Below are 11,432 nucleotides of genomic sequence, written 5' to 3'. Positions count from 1 at the left end.
CTTTTTTACAAGTTTGTGTCGTCAAAGTATAATTCTCAAAAAATACTTCCATTTATACGTGAAGTTCAAGAACTGGTAAAACTAATCTCTAGTGATAGAATCCAATCAGTGGTTGCCTGGGATGAGGGTGGGGGTTGACTTCAAAAGAGCTGGAAAGGACTTGCTGGGGGTGATGGAAATGTTTTCTATCTTGACTTGGGCGTGTATACATTAGTCAAAACTCATTGAACTACACACGTAAAATAGATGGATTTTATTTTATGTCGATTTTACATCAAAGAAGTTGAAATTTTTTTAAAAAACTAAGCTAACAGAAAAAAAGAGACTTAAAAAGAACTTAATAAGTTCAGGAAAACTAAAAGCTATGCCAGAAAGAAAGTGTAATCATAATACAACACATGGTTCAGCTGTGAACTACACTGACAGGTCTATAATAACATAAGCAATGAATATTGTTTTAACCAAAGGGATAGAATTATATGGGGAGAATGGAGGAAAGAGAAACTTTGTGGAGGAGAGGGGTGAGAGGGGTTTACAGAAGAGGGGACAAAGTGGGAATGGAGGCAGTTCTACATAGGAGCTAAATGCCCAGATTCCATCATGAAAAGATAGTATATAATTTCAAAATTGAGAAATTCAGAAATAACAGTATAAGCATACTACTCAGATATATCAAGATAAATACCAGGAGAAATAGCTAAAAGAGTTGAAATTGGTTGTTTGAGTCGTAGAATGTGAGGGTGGGAAGGGATGAGATAAGAGATGGAAACTTGTTTGTTTTAAACCCTGTAGTTCTATCTGACTGGCTTGCATGTTTAGTAGTTTGATAAAATTTAAAATTAGATTTTAAAAATATGCATATCCTTTGACCCAACAATTCCACTTTCAGGAAAACATTCTAGGGAAATGTTTAAGTATGTGTAGAAAGATTTAACTTTAAAGTGTTGGGCTTCCCTGGTGGTGCAGTGGTTAAGAATCCACCTGCCAATGCAGGGGACATGGGTTCAAACCCTGGTCTGGGAAGATACCACATGCCGCAGAGCAACTAAGCCCGTGTGCCACAACTACTGAGCTTGCACTCTAGAACTCACAAGCCACAACTACTGAGCCCATGTGCCACAACTACTGAAGCCCGCGCGCCTAGAGCCTGTGCTCTGCAACAAGAGAAGCCACCTTAAGGAGAGGCCTGTGCACTGCAACGAAGAGTAGCCGCCTCCGCTCGCTACCACTAAAAAGAAAGCCCTCATGCAGCAACGAAGACCCAAGGCAGCCAAAAATAAATAGATAAATAAATTTATTTTTTAAAAAAAGTGTTTATCTCAGGTTCCTAAGACCCAACAAGTGACAACTAATTGAATATATTAGAATAACATAATCATTAAAATTTACATTTGAACATAAAGAACTCCCATACAAAATAGTAAGCACATGTCAAAGATTTATTTAATTCATTCTTTGTTTTTTTAACTTTTTAAAAAAATTTATTTATTTTTGGCTGCGTTGAGTGTTGTTGCTGCACATGGGCTTTCTCTAGTTGCAGCGCAGGGGCTACTCTTCATTGTGGTGGCCTCTCTTGCAGAGCACGGGCTCTAGGCACCCAGGCTTCAGCAGTTGTGGCACGTGGGCTCAGTAGTTGTGGCTTGTGGGTTCTAGAGCTCAGGCTCAGTAGTTGCGGCACACAGGCTTAGTTGCTCCACGGCTTGTGGGATCTTCCTGGACCAGGGATCGAACCCACGTCCCCTGCATTGGCAGGTGGATTCTTAACTACTGCACTACCAAGGAAGTCCCTTAACTCGTTTTTGAGAGAACAGCAGGAGGATAAAGATGGGTCAAAGGAAAATATGAGAAACATAATATAATCACTGGTCAGTGGAACACAGAATGCTGGAATAAGACTGCAAAGTTGAATAAGAAAAAAAATAATGTCCTACAAGGCCATAAAACTGTAAACTTTGAGGTTATCTTTTCTGTCAGACAGAATTCATTTGCATCTATTTGCAAACAAAAATCATTTGTAACTTATCCATTTTTTTCCCAGAAGTAACTAATTCATTAAAAATTTTTAATTTAATTCACTTTAAATTAATTTTTTAAATTGTAGTAAAGTACATATAGCATAAAATTTACCATCTTAACCATTTTTAAGTGTACAGTTCACTAGTGTTAAATCCGTTCACATGGTTCTGCAAAGAATCCGCTCACATGGTTCTGCAAACAATCTGAAGAACCCTTTTCATCTTGTAAAGCTCTGTACCCACTAGATGACAGCTTATCATTCCCCTCTGCTCCCAGCGCCTACCAACCACCATTCTACTTTCTGTCTCTATAAATTTGACCGCACTAGATAGCTCATATAAGTGAATCAAATAGCTTTTGCTTTTTGCTTATTTCACTTAGCATAATGTCGTCAAAGTTCATCCATGTTGTAACGTGTCAGAATTTCCTTCCTTTTTAAGGCTAATCCCACTGTATGTATATACAACATTTCGCTTGTCCATTTATCTGCTGATGGATTTTGGGGTTGCTTCCACCCTTTGGCTATTGTGAATAATACTGCTATGAACGTGGGTGTACAAATATCTCTTCAAGACCCTGCTTTCAATTTTTGGGATATACCCAAGTGAAATTGGTGGAGCAACTTTTCCATCTGACTTTACAGAGTCAGGACCCTAATCAATATTAAACCCAATAAAATTTCCTTCCCCTAAAGCATCAGGTGACAAACAAGTGGGCCAGTTAGCCAATATCCTAATCTGACTGTGAACGAGCTTGCAGAAATCTTTTTGCCTTATTTCCAAGTTTTGGATAATTTTTCTTCGCTGTCTCCCTCTCTACAAGGGTAGAGGCTCTGTACTGCTGGCCATTTGATCCCCAGCGACTAGGCCCAGAAGTACTGTTGAATGACTGAGGTATCATGAAAGCCTACATCATTTGGCTGTTGTGAGGATGTCACGAGATGATGCTTGTGAACTGCCTGTCAAAGTCTGGCACATAGTGGCTGCTTAAGACCTAGGAGTAGTCAATATTATTGTTATGTGGCAGCTGGGGGTGGGGGCCGGTTATGACTCAGAGGAGGGGGCAGCCGTGACTCCTGTCATGGAGGGCAACTGTCCTAGATGGGAGACAGGCAGGGCCTTGGGGCCTGGGTGCTTCCAAGCCATAATGCTGGGGGAGCTAATGTCTCTTTTTAGGAATCTCCACGGGACATTTGCTTCCTCAGGCACCACAGGAGCACTGATGGCTTGGCTGATCAGCTATAAGCCAGCCTTGTTTGGGTTCCTATTACTTCTGCTGTTGCTTAGCAACTGGAGGGTCAAGTACGAACTCAAGCCCACGCCCGCAGAGCCCCAGCAGGTGAGCAAGAGGGACCTTAGTTTCAGCTGAGAGTGATGGGATAGTCGCAGCTAGATTGGGGGGCGGGAAGACAGAGAAGGTGTCAGGACAATGCGGCAAGACTAAGGAATCCGACTCTGGTCTAAGACCTTGCTCTGCAGCTCCCTCTCGGGTGATAGAGGACAAAGCACTTCCTTCACAAAGTTTCAGTTGCCTCAGCTGAAGAATAGGGCCCATCCCAGACTCTTCTACTTCATGTTTGATGACAACATGCTTTGACAACAGTAACGACTGCTTTAAAGTGGGAAAAATTAAAATGGATAAATTTAAAAACATGTATAACGTAGATAAATCTCTAAAACTGAATAATGAAGACAGCAGAAATGTACCTAGATTATGACGTCTTTTATGTAAAGTTAAAAAACATGCAAAACAATATCCTGCCTAGTTTATGGATGCCTATGTATAGTGAAAGTACATTCAGGCAGGATTTCTCAGCCTCTGCACGATTGACATTTGGGGCTGGAAAAGTCTTTGTGATGAGAGACTGTTCTGTGCAATGCTGAATTTTTGGCAGCATCCCTAGCCTCTACCCACAAGATGCCAATAGCACTCCTCACCCCTCTTGTGGCAACCAAATATTTCTCCACACATTGCCAAATGTCCCCAGGGGAGGGCAAAATAGCCTCCCACTGAGAACTGGTGTAAAGTGGTGTAAAGAAATGCATGGAAAAAATAAATACCACACTCAGGATTGCAGTTGAGATAAGGTTCAGGGAGGGAGGGGAACACTCTAGGAGCAGAATCCACAGAGGACTTCAGTTACCGTTGTGATATTTTAGGGATCATGGGTATTTGTTGTAATATTTACTTTTTTTGCATGTCTGAAATATTTAATTCTTAAATGGTTTTAAAGACTAGGACTTTGTAGCTGAATCCTAAAAAAAAAAAATTGTGTCCTTACCAACTGCATGCAGTGGTGGGGGAGGGAGCAGATAAAGATGACAGAGATAAGAGCATTTCATGAGACCACTGAGACTTGGAGATTTTATGAGGCCGGACTAAACTCTCAAAGAGGCATGTTGAGAAAAGCACAAGCTCTGGAGACACATATATTTGGGTTAAGTGTTTTAAGTCCTCGGTGGGTGCAGATTAGCCGGCCGTTTCACTTATTCCTGTGAACCAAAGGCAGCTCTGGATCCTGGGAGTTTGGGGGCTTTCATGCAGGCTGGGTGATGCTGAGAAAGGGACCTTCCCTCACTGGGCCCCATTCTCTCACCCACAAGATGTAGCAAAGAGGCTCTCCTTAGATGCTGGTCGTGAAATTGATTGAGATGATTGTAACTCAACTGGCATGGGAAAGGATTATCACTATTAACCAAGGTTTCCTCTTTTCGTGGTGATGGGGAGTTTAGGAAGAGAAGACAAAGACTTGCGAGGCCAAACCCAAGAGCAACTGCCTGAACACAAAAGAAGTGGAGAGGTTGCACACCTGCTTTTCCCTCCAGGACAAGATCCTTGAACGGCTTATGTTCAGTGAAATGAAGCTGAAGGTCTTAGAAAATCAGATGTTCATCGTATGGAATAGAATGAATCACCACAAGCGGTCAAGCCGACAGTGGACTTTTCCAGCGGGGAAACACAGAATGAGGAGACGGGAATCTATGTTCTCCATCATCTCTGACTGCACTTCCAATTCCCCCTAACGAGGTCCCAGAGACTGCGGTGGGCTAGCCTCTTCTGTTGTTACCTTTCCTCAGTAAAGCCCAGTCAGAGACTATTTTCTTAGTAAATCACACTGGAGAGGAGGATTAGAGGCTGAAATTCATCGCCTCTTGAAAAGAAGTTTGTACTCACCAGGTCAGCCACATAGCACCCTATGACACAACATGATGGGAGCTCTTGAACCCAGCCCTTCCTCTCTTTCAGTTGGACCACCTTGACCCTGGTCCAGGGCCCTCTACCTGTTCACCTTGAGTCTTTCAACAGCCTCCCCAGTGCTGTCCCAGCCTCCAGTCTCCCCCTCCCCCTGCACTCAGAGGCCACAAGCAAGCCCTGCCAAGCACAGCTCTGAGCATGATCATTGCCTATTCTTGAGCCAATGTCTTGCCGTGATTGACAGAATAAAAGCCACACTCCTCACCATGGTGTTCAGGCCCCCCATGATCTGACCCCCTCCCCAACCTTTTTCCCCCATTATTCTCCCTCACATGATTTTTACCCTATACCAGAGTATCCTGAACATCAGTCAGTAGTGTACCACCTTTGTGATTTTTGCCATAGCTGTGAACCACCTGAATGCGTAACTAAATATTGTCCCTTTAAATCAACTATATTTTCCTTAATAAATTTATCTGTAAAGGAAAATAATAATAAAAATAAATAATTTATCTGTAAGTTAAAAAAAACCCAGTATCATTGTTTGAAATAGAACCTAACACTCAAAATAAAGACAGTGAAAACAAAACAATGTTGTGAAGTTCCAACCAGAGCTTGGTTGCCCACTTGAAGATCTGAATCTGTAAAATTTGGGTTAAAAAGGGAGATTAGTGAGTGTTAGTGTTTGCAAGATATGCCAGCACTCAGCTGAGACTTTTCTCCATTAAGGAGAATTGAGAAGGAAGCCTCTGCCTCGCTGTGGGATCCAGTGTGGCTTAATGCCTTATTGGTGTCCCACTTAAAATCATCTCTCTTAGCAAAAGTCTCATGCGCTCTCATCAAATTAGGTGATCAGCCATCCCCTGAATGCAGCCACATCTTTGCTCACATGGTTTCTTCCCCTGGAATCCCTTATCTTCCCCTTTCTGCTGTTACAATTCTTTGCTTCTTTCAAAGCCACCACCTCCGGAAAGCTTCCCTCAGCCCAGCTGTAAAGAGTCTCTTTCCTTAGTGGTCTCCCAGCATTTTATCTGTAATTCTACGATAGAATGTATGACGATCTGCTGGGATTTGGTTTGTATATGTTTCTATACTCCCTCCCCACTCTCCAACTAGATTATAGACTCTTTGAGGGCAAGCACAGCATCTTTTTTTTTTAAATAAATAAATTTATTTTATTTATTTATTTATTTTTGGCTGCATTGGGTCTTTGTTGCTGCGCGCAGACTTTCTCTAGCTGTGGTGAGCGGGGGGGCTGCTCTTTGTTGCAGTGCACGTGCTTCTCATTGCGGTGGCTTCTCTTGTTGTGCAGCATGGGCTCTACGCGCACGGGCTTCATTAGTTGTGGCACACAGGCTCAGTTGCTGTGGCGCATGGGGTTAGTTGCTCCGCGGCATGCGGGATCTTCCCAGACCAGGACTCGAACCTGTGTCCCCTGCGTTGGCAGGCGGATTCTTAACCACTGTGCCACCAGGGAAACCCAAACACAGCCTCTTGTTCATCTGTATATCCCCCTCATAGCACCTAACACAGTGGCTCGTATACAGTCAGTGCTCAATAAATAACATCTATGACTGTCAATCACAGTCTTATATGTCTTGACATTTTCTCTGCCCTTTCATTTTATGATTTTTCTATATCCTATTTTGTTTAGAGCAGGATACCTGGAGCTAAACTCCCTGGCTTTAGATCCCAGCTCTATCAGCTCTTAGCTGTGTAATCTTGGATGATGAATAAACTGAGTGCTGTACCTCAGTTTCCTCAACTATAAAATGGCCTTATCAATTGCTGTGAGGCTTCGATGAGTTATGACACTTCTTCAGGTCTTTGCTCAAATGATCCCTTCCTAGTGAGGACTCTTGTGACTGCCCTGTCTAAAATCGCAACCCTCCCTTGTGTGTTGTATCTTCTACTTGCCCTCCAGGCCCACTCTCCATCCTTCTGCCTTTTCTGCCAGGGGGCCAACCTGCATCATCAGGTTCCTATACCCTGTGGCTTCCAGTTGAGTTTGGCCGACAGGGATCCCTGGCAGAGGATGAGAGGGAAGGAGGAGGTTGGGATGCTTATGCCTCTTGTGGGGTTGCCTTGGGCTGGTTTGAGGCTGGCTGGGTCATCACAGAGAACGCTCTCTCTACAAGACCTTCTTCCAGTTCCCTTCTGACCAAAGGGCAGTAGCATCCCCCCAGTTACCAGTCCAGGGGTACTGCACCACACTTGTGGGTTCCCTATAGCCTGCCCACACCTTTGTAAATAGTCCCTTTTACACAGCTTCATGGGCCATTGCTAACGGTCTTGCTGTATGGCCAGGCCTTTGGACCACCCAAAACGGGACCATTAGGAGAATGTCCATATGGTAACCCCTGCTGTGGAGATGGATACAACAATTCAGCCACAAACTCGATCTATATGTGACATATGAATGAGCCCACAGTAAGGCACTGCATCTTGAAGAGAGCATCTGGAATGAAAAAGCTGATTAAGACTATGTGGCCATCATAACCACTTTAGTTCACTAGATGCACGCCTGGACCTATCACAACAGTGAAACTACCACGGCGGTTTGAGGGAGTCCAGCGAGGACTCATTTGACCTATGAAGTCACTGGTGCTCACGGAATGTGTATTACTTGCAGGAACGTTGGCCTGTGGCTCAAGGTGGCTCAAAGTGGCACAATGACCTTTGGATCTGACTAGTTCACAATTGCCATGGATTCTGACTACCATGAACATGGTTTAGGTACATGGGGTGACTGTTCTCTTCCACCAAGCAGGTAGAACCTAGACTCTTAAGGCTCTGATGGGCATCTTTTTCACGTGCTGGAATTCCCAGGTATGATATAATATGATGATGGAATTATCTTTACGGCACTGCCCTCCATCTGTCTACGTGGAATTCACTTGCTCTTCCACTCTTCCCACCTGCAGGTGGTGGGTACAAATGAGCCTTGGTATGGTTGGCTCAAGGAGCAATTACCTTAGCCACTACCTCATCCTCTGTGGGCACCTAAGAGGGGAACAAGTCCCCCTGATGTGTCAGGAAGTATGGTGACTCCTGGGTTCCTAGGGAGGTAAATGTTCTGAGAAAGGACAGATCAACTAGCTCATCCCAGGCACACGACAGATCCCAGAAAATCTAGCAAGAACATAGGCAAGCAATCTCAGGAAATAGACTGGGGTGGAGGGGTAAATAACCTCTCTCCTCTTCTTCCAGATCTGAACAGGCAATGCTAAACAGCCTTGAGCAGCTGCTCAGGCCGGGGCCCGTGGCATGAACCTGTCACAGTACTGAATATGCCATTCCTACCCCCTCCCACCATGCCCAGCTACGGGAGACCTTATTGGTATCTCACTCTCTTGACAATGGCAAGGACATTGCTCCCAGCTGCTGTGCCTTGGGCCTTCACAATCATGTTCTCATCCTCTTCATGGATAATGTTGAGGCCAGCTGGAAGAATATTGAGCAGTGCGCTTTGTAACCCCAAAACTATTTTGTATTCTAGATATAGGTCCTTCATTGCTTTCTCCTTGGACATAATGCCACCTGCATATCAACCTTCATAATAACCCAAGATCTGTGGGCAAGGCAACCTTCCCAGCACCAGCCTCTGATACCATTGACAAGACACTCCTGGGTATTAAGTACATGGGTTTCCCTATTTTATGCAGGTTTTCCTCCCCTAGATAGGTGGAACCATAGAAAGGAAATTACTATGGGGATAGCCAGGGTTCTCACTGTCAAGGTTATCATGAATCCTTAGCTCAGGATATAACCACATAGCTTTGGATTATTTGCTGGCCAACCAGGGGCATAACCATACTCACTGGCCAATACCTCCTGCTGCTTCTGGGTTAACACCTTCAGACAAGTCAAGAAGCTCATGCAGCTACCGTAGGAGCAAGTCCAATGCCTGCAGACCACTCCTCCATCTGAACCTGGGGCTCTCTCCCCAGGCTTGGTACAGACTCCGTGACCAGATGGCTCAGGCCTCCACAATGGGCTTTGCACTATTACTCCAGGCCTCCCTCTAGCATTAATGTCTCCTCCAGCATTGCCAACACCACTGGAAGTACCTTATAAGCTCAGCTGATTTCTCCCCTTGTTGATTTCTATGCCCGTTTGGCAGGCTTATGTTTCAGGAGCCCCTAGGTCAGGGGGTGGACCTTGGAAAAACAATTTGGACTTTACTGGAAAACTCTGGGTACTCACTCCAGGTTCCTAGCAGTGAGATAGCAGGTGGGCTCCAGAGGGGCCTCCCTTCCCAAAGCAGAAATGATTCCACATGGTCTCTACTTCCCCTGGGGTCTCCAGGGGCCCTCAGCACTGCAAACAATTCCCCTGGTACCTGAGCTCAGACCACATCTTCTTTACTTGCAAGACTGACCTCACATTTGCCAAAAAAAAGTAGTGAAGGGAATGAGGGGTCCCTCTCCTGGAGCACATTCCAGGATGTTTCCAGCTATGCCCTGACCCCCATATCTCTCTCCACATGATGACGAGAGGTTGGATGGACAACCAAGTGCCTCATTCAGTGGCTGACCCTCTGCCTCCAAGTTTTCCCAGTAAAGCCCCATTTGCACCTGTGCTGCGTGTACTTTCAGTACTTCACCCAGTACTCTCCTGGACCTCAGGGCTCAGTCCTCAGATCCCTTCTTTACTCCTTCTCACTCCCTTGTTAATGGCTTTAAATATCATCTACTGTTACATGTCAATGCTTTTCTAAATTGTGTCTTTGTTACAGACCTCTACATCCCAGACTCAAATGTGTAACTGCCTACTTTCACACCTTCACTCATACATCTCAGAATCTATACAGTCAATCCTGAACTCTGTCCCTCCGCTCAAACCCCCTCCCACGTGCAGGTTTCCCCATCTCATAGTAAAAGTCAATTCCCAGCTTCCAGTTGCTCAGGCCAAAGAGTTTGGAGCTGATCCCCACTCCTCTCTTCTCTCATATCCAGCTCTAATTTATTGGCAAGTCCTATTGGCTCTTCCTTAGAAGCATATGCAGAGTCTGGATATTCTCCCTGCCTGGGTGCACCAGGCCACCACCATCTCTCAGCTGAACAAGGCCCTGGTCTCCCTGCCCCCACCCTTGCCCTCTAGTCTGCTCTCAGCACTGAAGCCGGAGCGCTTCATGTCTTCCCTGGTGGTACAGTGGTTAAGAATCCGCTTGCCAATGCAGGGCACACGGGTTTGAGCCCTAGTCTGGGAAGATCCCGCATGCCGCAGAGCAACTAAGCCCGTGCGCCACAACTACTGAGCCTGTGCTCTAGAGCCCGCGAGCCACAACTACTGAGCCCGTGTGTCACAACTACTGAAGCCCACGTGCCCAGAGCCCACGCTCCACACCGAGAAGCCACCGCAATGAGAAGCCCGCACACCACAGCGAAGAGTAGCCCCCGCTCGCTGCAACTAGAGAAAGCCCGTGCGCAGCAACGAAGACCCAACACAGTCAAAAATAAATAAATAAATAAATTTATTTAAAAAAAAAAAAAAAGTCAGGTCATGCCACTCTGCTCCAGACTCTACAACAGCTCCCACCTCACTCAGAGTGAGAATTATAGTCCCTCCTGTGGCCTGGGAGGTTCTCCATGACCTGGCTCCCCAGCTACTTTTCCCACCTCGCCCCTACTCTGCCCCTCACTTAATCTGCTCAGCCACTGGCCTCTTCGCTTTTCTGTACACTCTCACCCTAAGGCCCTACCATGGACTCTCTTCCTCTGTTGTCCATATACCTACCTCCCTTACTTCCCTTAGGTGATTTGCTAAACATTTCTTTCTCAAGGAGGCCATCCTGACCGCCCAATTTAATACTATAATCTACCTCCCCTTACTTGGCTCTACTTATTTTTCCATAGCATGTATCGCTTTCTAATATACGATTTAACATGCTGTCCCTGCTAGAATAGGTGGAGAGGCAGGGGAGAGAGTAAAAGCAGAAAAACGTGGGGAGAAGGAGAGATGGAGGAAAGGGAAGAGAGAAGGAGAGATTCATGGGATTGTGAGGGGGAGCCCTCCAAGTCTAAGGGTAATCAGAGTGGTTACTGTGTGCACTTACTGTGTGCTTTAGGAGTCTTATCTCATGTAATCCTCACTCTCACCCCAAGGGGGTAGGTTCTATTTCATTACCCTATTTTACAGATCAGCACATTGAGGTCCAAGAGAAGCCAAGAAATCTGACCAAGGTCACATAGATAATAAGTGGTGGAGCTGGGTTTTGA

The 11,432-nt window shown here is 45.3% G+C and overlaps 1 protein-coding gene across 1 annotated transcript; it reads left to right on the top strand.

Annotated features, from left to right (window-relative positions):
* Positions 1 to 3,162: 3,162 nt before the first annotated feature.
* TEX46 (testis expressed 46) lies at positions 3,163 to 5,039 on the top strand. Its single transcript, XM_065875062.1, has 2 exons — positions 3,163 to 3,354; positions 4,842 to 5,039. The coding sequence occupies exons 1-2, from the start codon at positions 3,163 to 3,165 to the stop codon at positions 5,037 to 5,039; spliced, it is 390 nt and encodes a 129-aa protein (XP_065731134.1).
* Positions 5,040 to 11,432: the final 6,393 nt, after the last annotated feature.

Source organism: Phocoena phocoena, chromosome 1 (genome assembly GCF_963924675.1).
Source record: "Phocoena phocoena chromosome 1, mPhoPho1.1, whole genome shotgun sequence".
In the NCBI taxonomy this organism is placed as follows: domain Eukaryota; kingdom Metazoa; phylum Chordata; class Mammalia; order Artiodactyla; family Phocoenidae; genus Phocoena; species Phocoena phocoena.
Note: the sequence above shows the minus strand (reverse complement) of the source record. Positions and strands in the feature narration are given on the sequence as shown.